This window comes from Lichenostomus cassidix, chromosome 4A (assembly GCF_008360975.1).
Source record: "Lichenostomus cassidix isolate B80296 chromosome 4A, HeHo_3.0, whole genome shotgun sequence".
Taxonomy (NCBI): domain Eukaryota; kingdom Metazoa; phylum Chordata; class Aves; order Passeriformes; family Meliphagidae; genus Lichenostomus; species Lichenostomus cassidix.
This window is the reverse complement of record NC_139485.1, coordinates 4860974-4878925: the sequence shown is the minus strand read 5'-3', so window position 1 is coordinate 4878925 and position 17952 is coordinate 4860974. Positions and strand designations below refer to the sequence as shown.

The window sequence follows — 17952 nt, the reverse complement described above, 5'->3', positions numbered from 1 at the left end:
CTGGAATTGCTCCAGAGCCAGCAAGCTTACGGGAAGGCACTGTGGTGGATCCCACTGGGGATGGTTCTGGGGACCCCCAGGAGGAGCCACAGGGGCCAAGGTGAGGCGTGGGGCCGCAGGGAGCTGTGGGGCTGTGGCTGCCAGCTGCTGGGGACAGCTGTGTGCCACCACCTCTGCAAGGGGCTCCTGCAGCCTGAACTGATTCTGCCACTTGGCTTTCATCTCAATGAATCACTTCAATATTCCAAACATACCTCTGACCCGCTTGAGCACATCACAGCAACGATTAACACCAGCACCTCGTAAATCCCAGCAATGTTCCCTCTGGTGCTCGCTTAACAAAGCCTCTCACTGTGGGGCCAATGCCATTCCATTGCAATGCAACATCTGAGCACTGGGGAGAACAGAGAGGAGCCTTTAAAAACCACAGGATTTCTGTGAAAGACAAAGCTTTGAGCAGAGCAGCCACGAAGCTGCCGAGGAGCACCACACTGATGTAGGTGGGCTCCCATGCACTTAGAGGTCCAGGTAAGAGCACTCCAATGTTTTAATCTCTCTGTGAAAGCCTTTGTTTATTTTTACTTGCCTTGTGAAATCATGAATATATCCAAATAACTGTACTGGATATGAAAAGAAGCTTTCTATGCTAACACACAGTCCTTGGATGCTGCTGCTCACGAGCTCTGAGTTACAGCTGTTGCTTCTCCCAACTCTGGAAGCCAACTCTCCTAATCTCTGCATCCTTGGACCTTTCTGAAGGACAGACTCATTACCTACAGCCAGGTTTGCACTGACACTAGTTTTATGCTGTGTTTCATAGGTTAAGATGTAATTCCCGTCATTTCTTCTGCCTACAAGTTCTCATTTCACAGTGAAACAGAAAAATTACTGGTATTTCTGTAATAATAACATTTATGTAATAACTATACTTATGTGATGGATTTATGTGATGTAATAATTATAATTATATGATGGACTTGGGGGATTTGATATTAATTTAAATTGAAAACTAGCTGTTGAAACTGTTGTAGATTTTTAGTCGCTGCTATGTGTTGCCAGCTAGACTTTCTGGTTAATTTTAAACACATGCAGATACCCTGGCCAGCACAACCTGTCTGCTCTGGCTCCCCTGAGCCACTTTTTCCAGTGATGGGAGGTTTTTGTTGGCCCCAGTCCTGATTTCTAAAGATCCCTGACTTGACTTTCTGTTGTTCAGCAGAGCCCCAATTCCATGTTGCTGCACTGGAGCTGTGGATGCTGAGGAGGAAGCAGCTGTGCCAGAGGCTGACCTGGGAGTTCACCTGCTTAAGCCAAGGTTGCGTGGGCAATACAAAGTGAGTTTGTTTTCGGAATAAATCTCAGTGATGCATTGCATCATTGCCAAGTACTTACTCAAGTGGAGCTCAAGCAGTGGCCTCAATCTTTCAGAGAGATTAATGTTTATATCTATATCTATTTACATACCTAGATCTGTATCTATATCCAATCTATATATCTCTCTCCTCCATCTCTATCTAATCTATATCTACACCTGTATCTATATGAAAAATGTTAAAACCCTGTAATCAATGTGCTTTCTGGCACGGGGAAGCATGCTGAGCTGGGGTGTCTGTAGGCAGTCATTCCTACCCACCTTCAGCAGGAAATCTGGAGGAAAGAGAAGCCCCTTCCCTGGAAACTCTGCTTCTTCTCTTTCAGTCTCCATCTTCTCTCCAGCAGACCTGCTCAGGAAGAGAAATTTGTCCCCTTCAAAAGTTGCTATGACAACTGAGAAGAATTCTCACAAGCCACCAATTCTCACCATTCCCACCAAGTCCCAAAACAGGAAAGGCAAAAGGTGGTGACAGTTGCATAAGATGTGTCTGTTTATTGGATAAGGCAAGGCTCAGGCATTCTGTTTTCATTTTTTTTTAATGTCACTGGTCCAAGGCACTTCCTGTGGTGGTAGGTTGAATCACTTCCACAGAAGACGTGAGACAGAGGGCTGCTGATTGAAGTGCAGGCTGACACACTTCTGCAGAGTGTACTTAGCTGGCCAGAAACTATTTCAAAGGAAGCCATGTGTGGTCATCACCAAAAGTTACAAATAAAAGTCCTCTGGGAAATGATTAATCAGACTTGGTAAACAAGTAAAGACACGCTCAGTGTCAGTGCTGAGCCTGCAGAGGGAATACCCACAGACACGCTGCAGCTTTGATCTCCCCGTGTCTCCACAGCCCCCGAGCTGCAGGGCTGCTCTGCTGACCCACACCTGCTCCAGAGGATCCCCTGAGCCCTGCATGGCTCCCTGCAGGCTCCCCGTGCTGCCCGTGGCTCTGCTGTGGGGCTGCGTGCTGACCTCCTCCTCCTCCCCTGTCACAGGTAAAACCCATGCTGTGTGTCACTGCCTGACTCCTGCTCCCTGTCAGCTTGGGCCCTTTGTGGAGTTTGTCCTTCAAGCAGAGCTTTTCTTCTGTGTGTGTGTGTGTGTTGCTGTGTGAGTGGCTGGTTAATAACCTGTAATTTATTGTCTAAATATATCATGTGTTTGGTAGATAGTTTTCTGAGTAAATCTGAAAGGAGAAGAGATTGCTTTCAGCACACAGCAAATATATTTGTTTGATAGAGAGTTATTAAATATAACTACTGCTGAGATCCATAAATGCTGAGTGTGGTCAGCAAAGCAGTGATGCTGGTGGGAGAGTGCCCAGCAGCCAGGGGGTGGCTGTGAGGACTGTGGCTGTCTCACAGCCAGCTCAGCATTACCTGATGCACAAACATCAGGGAGAGAAGCTGGTAGTTGGGTTTTTTTTTCAAGGAACATCCAGGAGCAGCTTTCCTTCAAAACTGGATAATGAAATGGAGCACTTCTAGTCCCGTGTTCAGTATGAGTGATGTGAGTAAGACTGGGAATGTAATGTATTATTGTGAGAATGAGAAACTGCAAGAGGCAGCGCTGACATTTAAAAAAACAATCAAATCCCAGAATGCTAGCAACATCCCAAAAAGACGCTTTTCTGTTCCCTCTGAAATCTAGTCAAAATTTATTTTGCAAGAATCACTGTTTACAATTACAATTGTTTTGAAAAAATACTGCTGTTTTGCTCAAGCTCAGGATGCAAATAAATTTCAGAGCATTATTGTACCCAGTCAGAAATTCCAGTTCTGCCCAAATCTAATCCTCTCTTGCCAGCTTATCCCCAGGCTCAGGACAAAGGCTAGCAGCTTTTTGCTTCCTTGTTTGCACTGCTGTGAGGCTCAGCATTTTTGCACTCAGGAGCCTCCCAGGCACAGGAGAGTTCAGCTCACAGCCCTGCCTGCCAGTGTGGGAGCCCTCCCTAGTGTTGCAGCTTTTTAGCATCCTAAATACATCTCCTACTTCACCATCTAATGTAGTAATAAATCTCCCATGGAGCTTTACATACTGGGAAAAGTGGGGATCTTAAAGCTGCTGCCTGAAATGTGTTTCATTTGGGAAAATTTCTGTAGAAGAAACAAATCCTCCAGAGATGTAACCTGCAAACTTTCCAGGCTGCACATTAAAGCTGGATTTATGTCACTATCTTCCACTGAAAAATATTCACAGCATCTGCTTTCACAATGCATTTATTTAAAAAAAAAAAAAAAAAAAAAAGGAAAAAATTGTGTAAATCCTGATGAAAATGTAAAAAAAGGTGTTAGAGAAGCCAGTGTTCTGGAGGCTAGATTCAAAGGGAGAATGGTGATGATGCTGGACTGACACTGCCAGGAGATGGACTCCAAATTCCTGTGAAATAAAGTTTATCATGCAATGAATATGTGCGAGCCAAATGGATAATCTCACCTCTAGAGAGATTATCCATTTTCTAGTGGAGAATAATGACCTTAGATATTAAAAAAAAATTGACTTTGCTTCAGCTAATAAAAATGAGACCCAAACAGCTTTTGTCATGTGAATAGCTGGACCTTTAGGACACATTTTAATATGGAATTCATCCATAATACTTGCTTATTTGTTAACATATATTAGCACCATACAGTATCTTAATAAAAGCCAGATTGATTTTAAAGGCACATTTTTGTACAGCTGATAGATATGCAAAATAAGGATGATTTTAGCTCTCTGCTTTTGGCCTTTCTTTTTTCCTTGGTTTTTTTTTTTCCTTCTCCATTAATCTTTAATGTAATTGAAAGGAATATTTAAAGCAATATGGGTGATTTTTGTCTGTTACAGTAAAGGAATATAAATCTCCCTGACAGCATGCTTTGATCTGTCATCCTGTGTTGTTGTATGTGCTGAACACAATGTTTGCAGAGACAATTGTCCTGAAGGTTGGTAAATATCATGAGTTAAAGGTAGGCAAATATAGGACATGAAATGCCATCCCAGGACAGCAGTATTATTTAAAGCATCTTGAAAAGGAGTGTCAAAAATGCATTCTGCATGCCTTTTCAATGATCCTTGAGTGTTTTCTCTGAGCACCAGCAAAATCTGGTTTTTGGGGGGGTGGGCAGGAGCAGGGCTTGGGTGTGTTTGTTGAGAAATGGATATCAAACCTCCAGGGCTGCACCAGCCCTTCCCTCCACATCCAGCAGCTGCATTTCAACAAATCACATCAACACATCACACCAACAAATTTCATTACTTCTTTGTGTTTTCTTTCCTTTGGTTCTCTGTTTTACCCTCTGCTTTGTTTTTAATGCAGTTGCTCCCCCACAAGACCTTCGGATCACTGACCCTGGGCTCTTGGGTTCTCTGGATATCGAGTGGAAGCCTCCACCCCACATCCCACCCTTCAACGAATGCACAGTAAAATACAAGTTTGAATATCGCAGCACTGGGGACAGAGACTGGAAGGTAAGGCAAAGCATGAATTAATCCTCCCAAATCTAGGCTATTGCTCTGCCTTTACTTCCTGCACAGGTTTATGTTTGCATTTCAAGGAGAAGAGGAACCAAAGTAGTTCCAGTTTTCCATGAAAAACCAGCCTGTTTCAGTGGTTTGAATCTTTTGCCAAATGGGAATGTGTTTCAAAATGTAACAGCAGCAGCAGCCAGGGAAGGGCTTATTTCTGTCAGAGGGCTGGGTGTTTGCTGCCCAAAATAACTCAAATAACATCCTTCCTTGTAAAAGGCATTATATTTTTCCAAAGCATCTTTACAGGGCTTGAACTGAAACAACAGATCCTTAGGGATGCAGAGTGGTGAACAAATAAAAGTTAAATTTCATTGATAATCCCAATGCTCTAACATTCCCTTTATCCAGAAGCGTGTTTCTAATTACCAATTACTTCCCTCTTTTAGATATGGATGACTCTAACTCAGCTCTATGATAAAATTGTCAGTCTCCTCACACTGATCTGTAGCAGGGCAGTAGCAGTCAGGCACAGCACAGAGTTGTGGGAATATATTTGATGGGTTGTAGGAATATATTTGATGAGTGCTTAGAAGATGAAAGCTGCTGCAGGGTTAGGAAGGTAAATGGAATGGGGAGAGGAGAAACCCAGCAGTGGGGGCTGCTTGGTTGGCACAAAGTACTGAGGAAAAATATGCTGAGGATCTCCCCCAACAACATAAAATACAGATTGGAATCCTGAAAGAAAAAGGGATTTTTTTCAGAATCCTAAGGCAGGAGTGCTAGAAAGAGCTTGTCAGCTCAAGAGACCAGGAGGAGAGAAGGAGCAATCAATCAGGCTGGCAGTGCTGTGCTCAGCCCCACAGAAATGGGGTTTGGCCCAGCCATCCCATGGGAATCTGCAGAGGTGGAAAATGCAGTTTCAGCTATGGATTGCAATTGTGAGAGCATGGAAAGGGGCTCTTCAGCCTGATGTGGGTCACAATGCACCTCACACTCCCAGCTGGGCAGCAGTGTGCATCTGTGCAGATTCCTTCAGGTTGGTTTGAACTGCAATTTAAAAGAAAAACACATGCAGTTTCAAAAAAGACATCAGAATTCCTGAAATCATGAGTAATAAAAGTTTCTTATATGAGGCAGATGTACAGACTAGAACACAATCACCTCTGATACCTTGCCAAAATCTCGACCTCAGATAAGGTCATGAAGACCAGTCAGTCTTGAAAATCCATTGTACATCAGCAGAAGAATAATTCATTGATAGAAATATCTGGCTCAACATGGTTCTTACACTTGGGGAGTGCTGAGCACAGCCTGACTGTGGGCTGTGCCATTGCTGTTCCCACTGCAGCACACAGATGCATTTTATGGCACATTACTTCTGTCCTGCTTGGGCTAATTGTGACACTTTGTCTCATCATTTGTTGTAAACCTTATCAACTTAGTTTTCCTTGCATAAAGTGAAGGGGAATAAGTCTGAGGAAAAAGAAAATAGAAAACTCTTCAAAGGGGTGCTCAGAAAGCCCCAAAAAGCTGAAGTCTGGTTGTACACAGTGGTGGGTGAGCCCATGCTGCTCTGCCTGGCTGCTTGTCCACCCTTTCAGGGCGTGGTTGTGCTTCCCACGGGAGGCAGCCTTACAACACTCATTGCTCCTTCTGTTTCTGATTATCTCACCCCATAAACAGATGTCTTTTATCTGGATTTGTGGGGTATCTTCACCGGGTCATCCGCAGTGCTCCTTGCTGCTGGAGATCCCATTAATCAGCCTGCTCTGCCTTGTTGCCTGTGTCCTGTGGGGTGGAGGGACTCAAGGCCAGCAAAGCTGGGCACAGCAGGTGGAAATCAGTGCAGGACTAGCACTGGGCAAGTGAAGAAGGACAGAAATGTAAAGAGACAATAAAGCACATAAATGAGACTATTTGCAGCTACAGCAAGAGTAAGAGTACCTAATTCTGCAGCCCACTTAGTGACAGAAAAGGTGCTTAAAAAGTCTGTCTTTCAACCAGGTTATTTTTACTAAGAGGCTAAATTTCAGAGTTGGATTTGACCTGAGCAGAACTGCTGAAGTGAAGGTGCAGACGCTGCTCCAAGGACGGTGCACGGATGGCGTGGAGGTGCAAAGTGACTGGGTTCATGCCACATTTCATGTCCCACTGCAAGGTTAGCAGCAGCCTGTGGCACCTGCTGCAGTTGTGTACTTTGCATGAGCCTGTTGCATGAGCCAGTGCTGGCCTGAGGGTTCCTGGGTGGATAGTCACTGCAGGGCTTGTTGAGGTCTGTAACACCAGAGCATCTCTGCAACAGGCTGTGGTGGTGATATTGGATACCTGGGGCTCATTTCCCTTTGCCTGTGTCAGTTCAGCATCTTTCTGCTCGAAGATGGACTGGCTTTTATGAGAAACAGAGCACTTGGCAGTAAAACTAATAATGCTGATTTGCCTTCCTTTCTTTTCATTTTCTATCTTTCAACTGCAGCACACACTTGTTCAAAGGCATAAAATGATATTTTTGCTGGGTCTGACTGGTACATTGTTAAATAGTGGTTATTTCCTTCTCATTTGACAGGAAAGCTGGAATCAGAGGTCCAAAATTTCCACTGCATCTATCATGACTGGGAATACCTGACGTGCACGTGGCAGCCAGGCCTCCTCACACCTCGTGGTGTACATTATGGGCTGTATTACTGGTAGGTATCAGCAAAATAGGAAAACATCCAGGCAGCAATCAAGTGAACCACTCAGAGTACAAAAATGCCACAGTAAATACGCTTTTATGGCTGGCACTGCTATTGCCCAGTTCACCCAGAATGAGCAGAAATAATGTCCCAAGCAACACATGCCTTCAGGCAAGGAAATACCAAATCCTTTCCTACTTAAAATCAGACTTATGCTGAGCTTTTCCAGGAAATTCCTTCTCACTTTCTCCTTTCCTTTAATTCATCCCTGTGAGGTGTTTTCTGCATGTTGTCCACCATAAAGACTTGTGCTTTCTCTTTGCTGAACACACCTGGATAGCTCTGGCTGCACATTTCCCATGACCACAGTGCATATATCTCAATAGGACAGGATTTAGCACCAGGCTACCAAGCTCAGTGAACCCTAGACAAGAAGTGGAGCTTCTCAGCAACTTAGAGTTTTAGTGTTCAAATATATTTTCATAGCCTCAGCACATCTCCCACAAGCAAACATGCTGCCACAAGGTAATAATAATACATATTTCTCAGCTGTTTCTTTTAAACCAGTGCCTAAAATCTGTTCTGCAGGAAAAACAGCTAGAATTGCTGGTTTGGGACAAAGTAAATACAGTATTTGGGCTTCAAGTCCTATGATATTATGGAAAGGATGACTTAAGCTGGGTTTCGTGCCACTGGGCTGTGTGTAGAAAAGCATAGCTGCATTTTAAAGAGGTTCCATGTAACTCTTTGAAATTGCCTTCAAAGCAGAAACACTGTTTCAAAACCATTTTGCTAACTGCAAAGATCTACTTGAAGGAAACGATGGAAATTCATGATTCATGCCTAGAAGGAAAACAAACACTGAAAAATCCCAACCTTTATTTAATTTCCTGCAATAAAACCTAGCATTTGGATCTGGGTCCTATTTTAGAACAATATTGGATGGACACCACGGATGCTTTGATCCCTGTGAGCTAATTTTTCTAGTACTAAAACATGAAGTTTTCTCCCCAAACCTAACGTGCTGCGCAGGGAGGCTTTCATTAGGTCTGGAGTACAGAGGGCAAATTCAGCCCTGCCTCGAGGGCACTAAACCAGCAGGAGTCTTAGAAGGTAATGTGAAACACCTGAGAGTATTTCCAGGCTGGAGCCAGCAGCTCAGCTTTGGGGAGTGGCCCCCAAGGGCAGAAGCGACCTGTGGTTGCAGGTTAGGCAATAATCAGCAAACCCCTTGATTTTTTGTGTAGAGCCATGGGACCTACCTGCATTCAGCTGGAGCAGCTCAGCAGCGCTTAGAGCATTCATGGCACATGGCACCAGCCTGAAAACACTTCGTTTTGGCTTGGGAGGGTTTCTGCAGCTTCAGAGTCCGTGGATGATGGTGCAGAAAGGGCTCTATGGGAGGGTGACTGTCTCCATGAGTGGGTGCCAGACCCTTCCCTGGCTTCAGTCACACGGTGGCACCTTGTGAGGACTCTTGTGCTCCAGGAATGGGGCTGGGGAGAGCCTGACACAGCCTACAAACCAGCCTGGGAAGCCATCTCTGCATCTTTTTCTCTTCTCCACACTCTTCCCATAGCAGGAGTCCAGGTGACTAATCCACAGAGCTGTGCTTTGGACAAAGGGTGGGATATGGGCAATACCTGAGGCTTAGATCCAATCTTTAAAAAAGGTTTTACTAAGTAGTAACTTGCTTTGGTTCCTTCTTTCTGTTTCCCTACACACTGCCAGGTACAAGGGGCTGGACGACGTGCTGCAGTGTGACCACTACATCCAGGACCATGGCATAAACGTGGGCTGTGTGCTGCAAAACCTCAGCCAGGCAGAGTACCAGGACCTGAACATTTGTGTCAATGGGTCAGCAGCAGGCACCCTGTTGCAGCCACTCTACACCATCCTTCGCCTTCACAACCTCGGTAACCATTGCAGGGAAGCAACAGGGGACCAGTGTGGCCACCACACACCCCAGGCTCACTTCCTGCTTTAGGGGTCTTAAATGGATGTGTGCTTTTGTCGGTGGATGGTTGGAATGTGTGCATTTCCCCAGGGAAGGGGCTGTGGCATGTGCCAAGCAGGACTTGAGTGTCCAGGAGTGTTTGCAGGCAAGCAGCAGCACCCAGCACAGACGCTGGAGGGTCAGGGGTGCCTCCAAGTGCTGCATTTGGCAGCTGGACAACTTGGGACAGAAATGGTCTGCCGGGCATATGGCACAGCAGCTATGGGTTTTTTGGCTCTCACAGCACAGAGATATTTTCAGAGAAAATTCACAGAGAAAATATCTCAGAGATATTTTCATTTACTCCTGATGGAATTGAAACCATTGCTCCACTCCTTGCAAGCACAGGAGAGATCTTTAGGCTTTACTGTTCGAACCAAGCTAAGGTCTGTGGGGTGAGCTGAGTGCAAGGTGTGATGGGTCTGTCAGAGCAAAGGTGGATTTTGAACCCATGAGAGACAGGGAAAGGCAGCAAAGCACAGCATGATGTGCAATAATTACATGTACACTGTGTTTATCTTGGGCAATTACCATGCCGCTGCCTTTGCCTATGTGCCAGAAGGATAATAGCCAGTCCTCCAGCTAAGCCACTGGGCTAATGAGCAGGATTTCTGAATTCAATTAGTGCTGCCACATGCTTCATGTGTGGCTTTGGGCATCTGACACAAACCAGAGTCTTTTCTGGCATGCAGAGAGTGTCAGGCCAGCGGTGCTGTGGTGTCACTGCTGGGGACAAGGCTGCCCTGGCAGCACGGGGAGGGAGAAGCACTGAGCACAGTGCTCACACCCCTGTGCTTCAAAACCCCTGCACTGCAGCCCAGAGCCAGGACCCAGTCCAGCCTGTGTGTCAAGTTAGAATAAATAATCCACCCTCCAGACTCCGTGACATCCTGCTCCTCCAGCATGGTGGCTGAGAGCCAGGAGAGCTCAGAAATCCCTTCAGCGGGGAAAAGGGACAGAGGCTGGCGGTGGTGAACTGAAGCCTTTCCACCAGGAGCTGTCTGAGTGCACCCCTTGACCTTCCCTCTTTTTCTTTCCCCCCTAGCCAAGCCCTCGCCCCCGCAGCAGCTGGCGGTGGCTGTGTCTGCGGCTGAGGAGCTCCTGGTGGTGTGGAGCCCCCCGGGAGGGCGAACACCGCCCTACTGCCTGGAGTACGAGGTGCAGGCGGCAGAAGATGCGGGGGAAGCCACGGCTGCCTGGGCGGTAGGGACAGCACCAGGGTGCCCCAGGGATGGGAAGGGGTGGGGGAAGCCTGAGTGGGGAGGCACAGGCTGCAGCAGAGTGTGAGTTACCCTGGGCACGGAGTGCCGGCTGGTGCTGCCCGTGGAAATCACTGACCACTGCTGCGCTGCACATGTTCCTACTTAACCCCCTGACCTCCAGCTGCAGCTTTGCTTTAGCACTAACAGATCCCAGCAGGAGTCTCCAGGCAAGTGCTTCCTCAGACCTCCTGCCTGTTAGCTCAGAAGAATGTCATCGAAGAAATAGAAAGGTTGCTGTGGTTTGTTTCCATGAATATGTTGCACAACTTGGGCCAATGAAACTATCGTGCTAATCTCTCAAAAGGAGTGGCCTGGGACAGAACACATCTTTTATGCATGGTGCTTTTTCCTTGTACGTTATCCAGGTGCATTTTGGACAGCAAAAATGAAAAGGACTAATTAATCATAGGGGACATTTTTTTTTAAAAAATTACCGCATTCCACACATAAATCTTCCTAGGTAATTAAAAGAAAAATTCCATAAATTAACAGGCTTAAATGGCAACATACATGATGGCACTCCCAGAAAGTATCTTCAGTAGAGTCGTCTTCATAATCATGTTACTTGCATTAGCTTGTACAAAACTGTTATGAAATCCTTTAAAACTGCCAAAAGATAATCCTGTGGTTTACAGAGCCTGGACAGCATGTTCAGGAACATCAGGCCACACCAGACAGATCCTGATGGTGACATGCAATTACTTGATATTTCTTCTCTCTGTTTTGTTTTCAGTTTGTGTCAACCCAAATGGAAACTGCCTTAACAATTTCCAGAGCAAATCAAAGCCACATTTCATGTGTTCGTGTCAGGGGGAGAACAAACATATTTTGTGCTGACCAGGGCTTTTGGAGTGAATGGACACAGGATTGCTTCTCTGGTATGGAACTCAAAGCAAATGGTGGTTTTTTTACATCCTTTGTAAGACCTGTTTGGGTGCCAGTGCTGATGGCTGCCATGGGGATCTGCTGGTGTCCAGCACTGGGGGGGATGCTGGCTTAGTTACACCCTCGGCCTACTCCAGCACAGCCATTCCTACAGCTTTTCATCTCCTCTTAGCAGGCAAACCCCAAAATATTGATGCTGCAGCAGCAGCACTTTTCCCTGCTGCATGGGGACAGCCAGGATGGAGGAGTGGCTGCTGAGCAAGGAGGGCACAGGGTACTTGCAGGCTCTCCACAGGGCATCCTCCTGGCTGTCCTGAACCACAGATCAGCTCCTTCAAACCCTGTAGGCTCTCTGGGGCTCCCTGAAGGAGGATGTTACCCTATACAGAAACAAATACCTGCCATGTATCTGTAATAAATAAATAACAACATGTAGGGTAATGTGGACACAATAAGTTTGCATCTGAGTCCAAGCTTTGTAGGAGGTAATATAATCCATTCTAGCATCTTCTTATTTCCTGTCATTTATCTTTGCAGTGTCCACAAAAGAAGACAAGCAGCTATTTGTCCTCATTCCAGTCATCCTGAGTTTGTCAATTAGCCTTATCATATTTATGCTGATTGGCCAGTGCAAGAAAAGGTAAGCAACAAGGCAGCCTATCCAAGCAATGTGCTTTCATGTTGGTGTCTATAACTATTATAACTGCAGTTATAACTGAAATATCATGTTAAATGTCTAAGGGCCAAACATTAATAGATGCTCTGAGATTGGACACCAAACAATAGTTCATTTTCAGTAAACAACCTTCCTTAGTGTGTCTCTTTCTGATATGAAATGCCCCTACAGCAACCCATAAACTCACTGCAGAGACTCAAACACTGCTCATAAGAGCTCAGACTGCTTCTGTTAAATGCAGCAGTTACTTGCTTGCACAGCAGCATAAATAAAGCTATTATCATGCCCCAAACCACTCAAGAGCAGAGATTTGTACTAGCTGTGTTAAAGCAGTTCCATTTTAATGGGCTAAGCCCTCATTCTCTTGGCACTCTCATCCCAGTTGTTTACATTCATGTCAGTGGTGGCATGTGGGGAAAGCAAAGGCAGTGGATGGATTTGTCTGTTTTTACTGATGATAATTCCCTCAGGTCTGAGGGGTCACTTGGAGAGAACTGATCCTCCAGCACTGGTAACTATTATATTCTCCTGAAGGCCATATAGCACCAGCAAGCAGGAAGCTTAAATACGCCTTTTAAGGCGTCACTCAGGTGGGAAACACCTTTGTGTGCCCTCAGAGATGAACTAACCCCTGTTTGATAGTGGAATGCATGGAGTCTGGACACACTCTCCTTCATCTTTGCTTTGCATCCACCTTCCAAATGTTTTGGTCACGAAATTTGAACAATGTTTAGATGCTAGTGAGAAATCTGTGGGAAGCAAATGCTTCCTGGATGGCCACTGGGATGTGGCAATGTCTGCCAGGGATGCTTCAGCTCTCTGGGTGTTGGGAATAACAGTCTGTGTCCATCTCAGATCCTCAGCAGGAAAGCCACTGCACACACCCGTGGGATGCTAACCCTGCCTGTGCCTGCTGCACTGTGTGCTTGAGGGGTTGCTCATGGAACACCATCCCCAGGACAGCCGAGGAGCCCTGAGCTTTCTGCAGCCCACATGGGTCTCCCCTGCCTGCTGCCATCAGGGAAGCTGGTTGTTGCAATCCCAGTCCTCAACGGGCCCAGGAATACTGGATGGGTTTAAACTGACTGCAGAAAAACTGGAAGAGATTTAATCTGACTCTGAAGAAAGCTGTTTCTGATAACAGGACAAGGGAGAAAAAAGAGGCAGCTGGAAACTGCCATGAATAAAGATAACATGTTGTCCTGTGGGTTTTCTTGGGTTTTTTCTTTTGTAAATCTGTCAGCAGGACACACACTGAATGAGAGCACCTCACACACACTGCATCCAGCCCCCATGCCCCACCTTGCTCTCACCAGCTCTTCCTTTTCCTCAAATACTCAGCCTGCTGAGAGCATCTAAATGCTGAACAGGAGCTACTTAAGCTATTTATTTCATTAGCTGATATACCTTATCTGTTGAAAAGCTCAAGTGGGGAGGTCTTGAGATATACTTTTGCTATAAAAAGGCACAAGCACAGCTACTGCAAAGGACAGATGATTCAGAGGAGAAGTGAGGGTTACTTTGGCAAATGTAACATGGGAATTTCTCTAGGAAGTGGACATTGGCATCAGAATTCAATGAAGCACACCTGATGTTTCTCATCACCATGTATTCAACTGATGAAAATGTTGACTGATCTTTAAGGAACCATTCCCTATGATGACGATAGAAAAAACTTCCAAAAATTGTCACTGGATATTTTTTTTCCAAGCCCATTCTGGGGGTTTTAGCTGAAGAACTAAGCAAGGCAAACACAAGAATTTACTGTGGTTTCATTTCATCTGAACAACCCTGGAAATGTATTTTCTTGCAGGAGCATTTATTCAAAGTGGGAATTTCTAATGAACAGTGGAAGCTCAGAGAGAAAATCATGTTTGTGTCAATCAGCTATGTAAAGAGCCATACTAATCCAATCAGGAGCAAAACAACACAGCAAGTGCTGTCTTACACATCCAACTGCAAAATTAGTCAATCACTATCAGCTGCTTCCACTGCTAAATGGGCAACAGCCCAATGTAATTTGGGGAGCAACCAAGGGAGGAAAGAACCAGGGAAAAAAAAGGACTCTGTAGAGACTGAAGCAGAAATGAAGTTTCATGGTTATTGTAGTTCTGCTGAGACATGACCTCTGCCTCTGCTGCCTCCTGGGGCTCCTGGCCAGCCAGCATGGGATGGCTTTACTTTTAAAAATTCCCATGAGCATGCACTGGGCATGGATTCTGCCAGCCTCTTAAACAGTTAAAGTGTCTACTAAAACATATGAATGCATTGTGGATTTCCCCAGGGGGAACGGTAGGGCAGCAGCCAGAGCCCAGCCTGTGGTCCTGGGTACACCTGGTGTGATCTCACCTGCTTCACCAGGTGGGAATGGTGGGCACAGGCATTTGGATTGGACAAACACTGCAGCAGCCCCAACCTGCTGGATGGATTTAAGCTGGGCTAAAGCCTCTAGTCTAATTTGGCCCCAAAAAAAAAGGAAGGGAAGAAGAACAAAAAGTGTATGGGTGCAAGTAAGAGATAGCAAAGGAAAGGATGTTGTGCTTCCACAGCTAGAACTCACCCCAAAAAAGATCAGAGCTATTTCGGTAACCACAAAATATAAAAGTTAGGCTGAAGCCTGCCTAGAAACCTGCCTAGTAACAGAGTGATAAATTAAGTACATGTACTTATGGTATCTGTACGCTGCAGCTTTAGAGGTAAGGAGAGCTGGGCTTGGCCCCAGTGCAGGGCTCCCTGCTCCCCAGACTCACCCCTGCAGCAAAACACCTCCCACCCACTTATTCACAGCACCTCATCTGCAGCATTTGCAAAATTTAGTCCCAATAGATGGCCACTCACCTTCCTAACATCCTGAACCTCACCAGAATTTCAGAAGCCTTCTTTTTTTTATCCTGTGGTTATAGAAATACATTAATTGTATTTCTTTCACACAGTAGTCTCATTACAGTGTTTCAAATCATTTGCTGAAGTCCATAATTGATATTTTTGGTAAAGCACTTTGAAAATCCCTCTTTTGGCATGCTCTGCTCTTGTTGTTCCCTGCTCATGTCTGGGTTCCATGTATTTTTACCATCTAAGCTCCACATGTCTGGTGAGACTCTGTCTTTGCATATCCATGAGTTTAGAGTCTTCTTTCTGTCTTTGACTGATAAAGTCTTGGAGCCATTTGCTGAAGAATAAAACCTACTTTTCCTACAGAGCTTTTTTTGTCCCTAGAGAATATCAATACTTGTCACACATATGAAAGCACGATCCTGTGCATGCTGCAGGGAAATGCAAAATCAATTTAGTCTGTCATATTCTAACTGCATTTGGGAAGTTGCAAAACAGGGAAGAAGAATGCCAAGGTCTCTGAACTCAAAAATCACCCTTCTTCTCTCACTGAGGTATATTTTCAAGCTGCCAGCAAGAGAATAATTGGATTATCAGTTTACATTCTGTTTCCTCATATCCATCATCATATTTCAACCACTATAACTTGTCAATGGCTGCAAGACATAAAGCAAGGCTGGCATTTTGCCTTCTCAAGAGCACAGGAATTTCCTCCTGAACATGAGGAGGGGAACAGAGCACTGGACAGGCTGCCCAGAGAGGTTGTGGTGTCTCCTCTGGAGATATTATAAAGCCATCTGGACACAACCCCAAGTAAAATGCACTTGGGGATCCTGCTTGAGAGGGGATTGAACAAGATCAGCTCCAGTGTTCCCTTCCAGACTTACCCATTCTGTGAGCTCTTTACTCCTCTTGCACTCAAGGAAATGAAAAGGTAGATGTTATATCTCACCAGCCGAGGCATTTCTGCTGAAATTTTCCATCTTGTACAGGCGCTAGAAATTCCATGGCCACTGGGTGTCAGCATCTGTGCTTGGATGCAGAGGACGTGGAAAGCAGGTGCAGCATCAGTGCCGCCAGAATTCAGTATTTAGTGCATGAAAATTAAACTGAAGGGATAATGGCTCTATCACCGTAAGGAAGGGGAGTCTTGTTCTCTCTGTCCTGCTAAGCAGAGGTGTCACACCCTTGCTTCATCATTCGCGTCTGGTGTGACCAAGGGGTGACACCACCTATTGCCTCCACAATGGCATTGTGACCATGGCCCAGTGCTGCTGCACTGACCACAGCTGTGTCCCCCACGACATGTGGCAGCCAAAAGCAGACTGTGCCACTGCCCTCCCCCATGCTCATGCCCCTGAGCATCCAGAGAAATGTCCCATCAGCTCCCAGTGGGGATTTGGCCAGGCAGGGACTGTGCCCTGCTGGATGACCCTGGCTCACTCTGGCACCAGCTCCTGCACCCCTGAGCCACTGCAGCTCCAGGGATCTTGGAAGGACAGCACAGCCCTTCTGGCTGCAGCCTCCAGATGTCCAGGCTTTGGGAGTGCAGCAGCTAATGGTACAATCTAAAATCTAAAGAGCTTCATGAACCATGGCAGGTTTGCAGCTCACTGCCTTGTGTGGCATTTGTACATTTGAGAGCATTTTCAAGCTCTTTATTTCTATATAGAAGCTGAATTTTCTCAGGAGGGTCTCTGGTTTTCACAGCTTCAAGGCAAACAAATACAGCTGATGCATGTGCTGAACAGAACAATTTGAGGCAACATATTGTGGCTGAGCCATTGGAACAGCTGAAATGGCTCTGCAAACCGTCTGTGTCAAGATACCCTTCCCAGAGTACAGCGAGATAAAACAACCAGCTGAAAAATGACAGACACCACAAGGCTTAGCCCAAAATCGAGGATTCATGTCCCTGCCATCCTGGGCTGCTTGCCTCCTGTGTCAGATCTGCATCCAGACAAAGCAGGACTGCTACATTCAGGAAATAAAATGCCATTTCAGCAAGTCTTACACCATCAGACACATTAAAAAAAAAAAAAAAGGAAAATAATTTAGAAATATTAAACATGGCTTTGACATTTCCTTTCTTGATGGGTCTGCCCAGGAAACAACCTCAGTGTTTAAGTGAGTCTCACTCCAGAGAAAGCTGCGTGTGGGTGCTTCCTTAAGCTGGGGGCTGGATGAGCATGGTGGCAGCCCTGCTGTGGTCACCAGTGGTGTGTGCTCTCATCTCTGACAGCAAGAACAGCCTGCCTGACTTCTCTGAGATGCCAAATGAGGTTGCATTGCCTTGCCTTTGATGGAAGGTGTGAAAGGTTCCTGCAGTTGCACTGAGGGGATTTGAGCCATGGCCATCAGCCATCATCCACAAACGATGGGTTTTGTTTCTTTGCCTGGGAAGCTGTGAATGGAGGTGATAAAGGCATGTCACACCTTTGGTGTGCTTGGATGTCCCAGCTGGCCAAAGCACCAGCGACTTGCAGGAGTTATTTTCATATGGAGGAAAAAGAAGTAGTATCAGGGGTTCATGAAGCCCAGAAGAGAAGATTTGCTGCCTTTTATCTGATGATCCAGCTCTTAACCAAAAGGAATGGAAATAAGTCCCAACCTTTGGGACTCTCAAATTGATCTTGGCTGGTAGCTGCCCAGAAGTTTGTGCCCATGATGCCAATTGATTTAGCATCACTCACGCTGAGAAAACAATAACCTTGTTTCCTGCCAGGTTCAGCAAAGTTCACTTTTAACAACAGAGAGCTTTAAAGGCCAACAGCACAATTTACTTCACAGAAGCAAAACAATGAAGTTCCTGG

At 45.7% G+C, this 17952-nt stretch overlaps 1 protein-coding gene and 1 long non-coding RNA gene across 2 annotated transcripts; one reads left to right on the top strand and one right to left on the bottom strand.

Moving 5' to 3' along the window:
- Window positions 1-260: 260 nt before the first annotated feature.
- On the bottom strand, window positions 261-2223 carry LOC146437374 (uncharacterized). Its single transcript, XR_014852194.1, has 3 exons — window positions 1802-2223; window positions 1634-1721; window positions 261-394 (listed from the first exon to the last, which is right to left on the bottom strand). It is a non-coding gene; the product is annotated as an uncharacterized LOC146437374 (long non-coding RNA).
- Window positions 2224-2226: 3 nt separating this feature from the next.
- IL13RA2 (interleukin 13 receptor subunit alpha 2) lies at window positions 2227-13514 on the top strand. Its single transcript, XM_085060277.1, has 9 exons — window positions 2227-2361; window positions 4665-4816; window positions 6821-6974; window positions 7380-7500; window positions 9220-9404; window positions 10530-10687; window positions 11480-11624; window positions 12169-12271; window positions 13163-13514. Exons 1-9 carry the CDS (start codon window positions 2280-2282, stop codon window positions 13203-13205), a joined length of 1143 nt encoding a protein of 380 aa, XP_084916403.1. The 5' UTR covers window positions 2227-2279; the 3' UTR covers window positions 13206-13514.
- The last annotated feature ends 4438 nt before the right edge of the window (window positions 13515-17952 follow it).

What these genes read in the sequence shown, in the direction of transcription:
- IL13RA2 (XM_085060277.1), top strand. Translation starts at nt 2,280, where the DNA reads ATGGCTCCCTGCAGGCTCCCCGTGCTGCCCGTGGCTCTGCTGTGGGGC. An exon ending in AAGCCACGGCTGCCTGGGCG is followed by an intron (nt 10,688 to 11,479) that starts GTAGGGACAGCA and finishes TTTTGTTTTCAG; the next exon opens with TTTGTGTCAACCCAAATGGA. An exon ending in GACACAGGATTGCTTCTCTG is followed by an intron (nt 11,625 to 12,168) that starts GTATGGAACTCA and finishes TTATCTTTGCAG; the next exon opens with TGTCCACAAAAGAAGACAAG.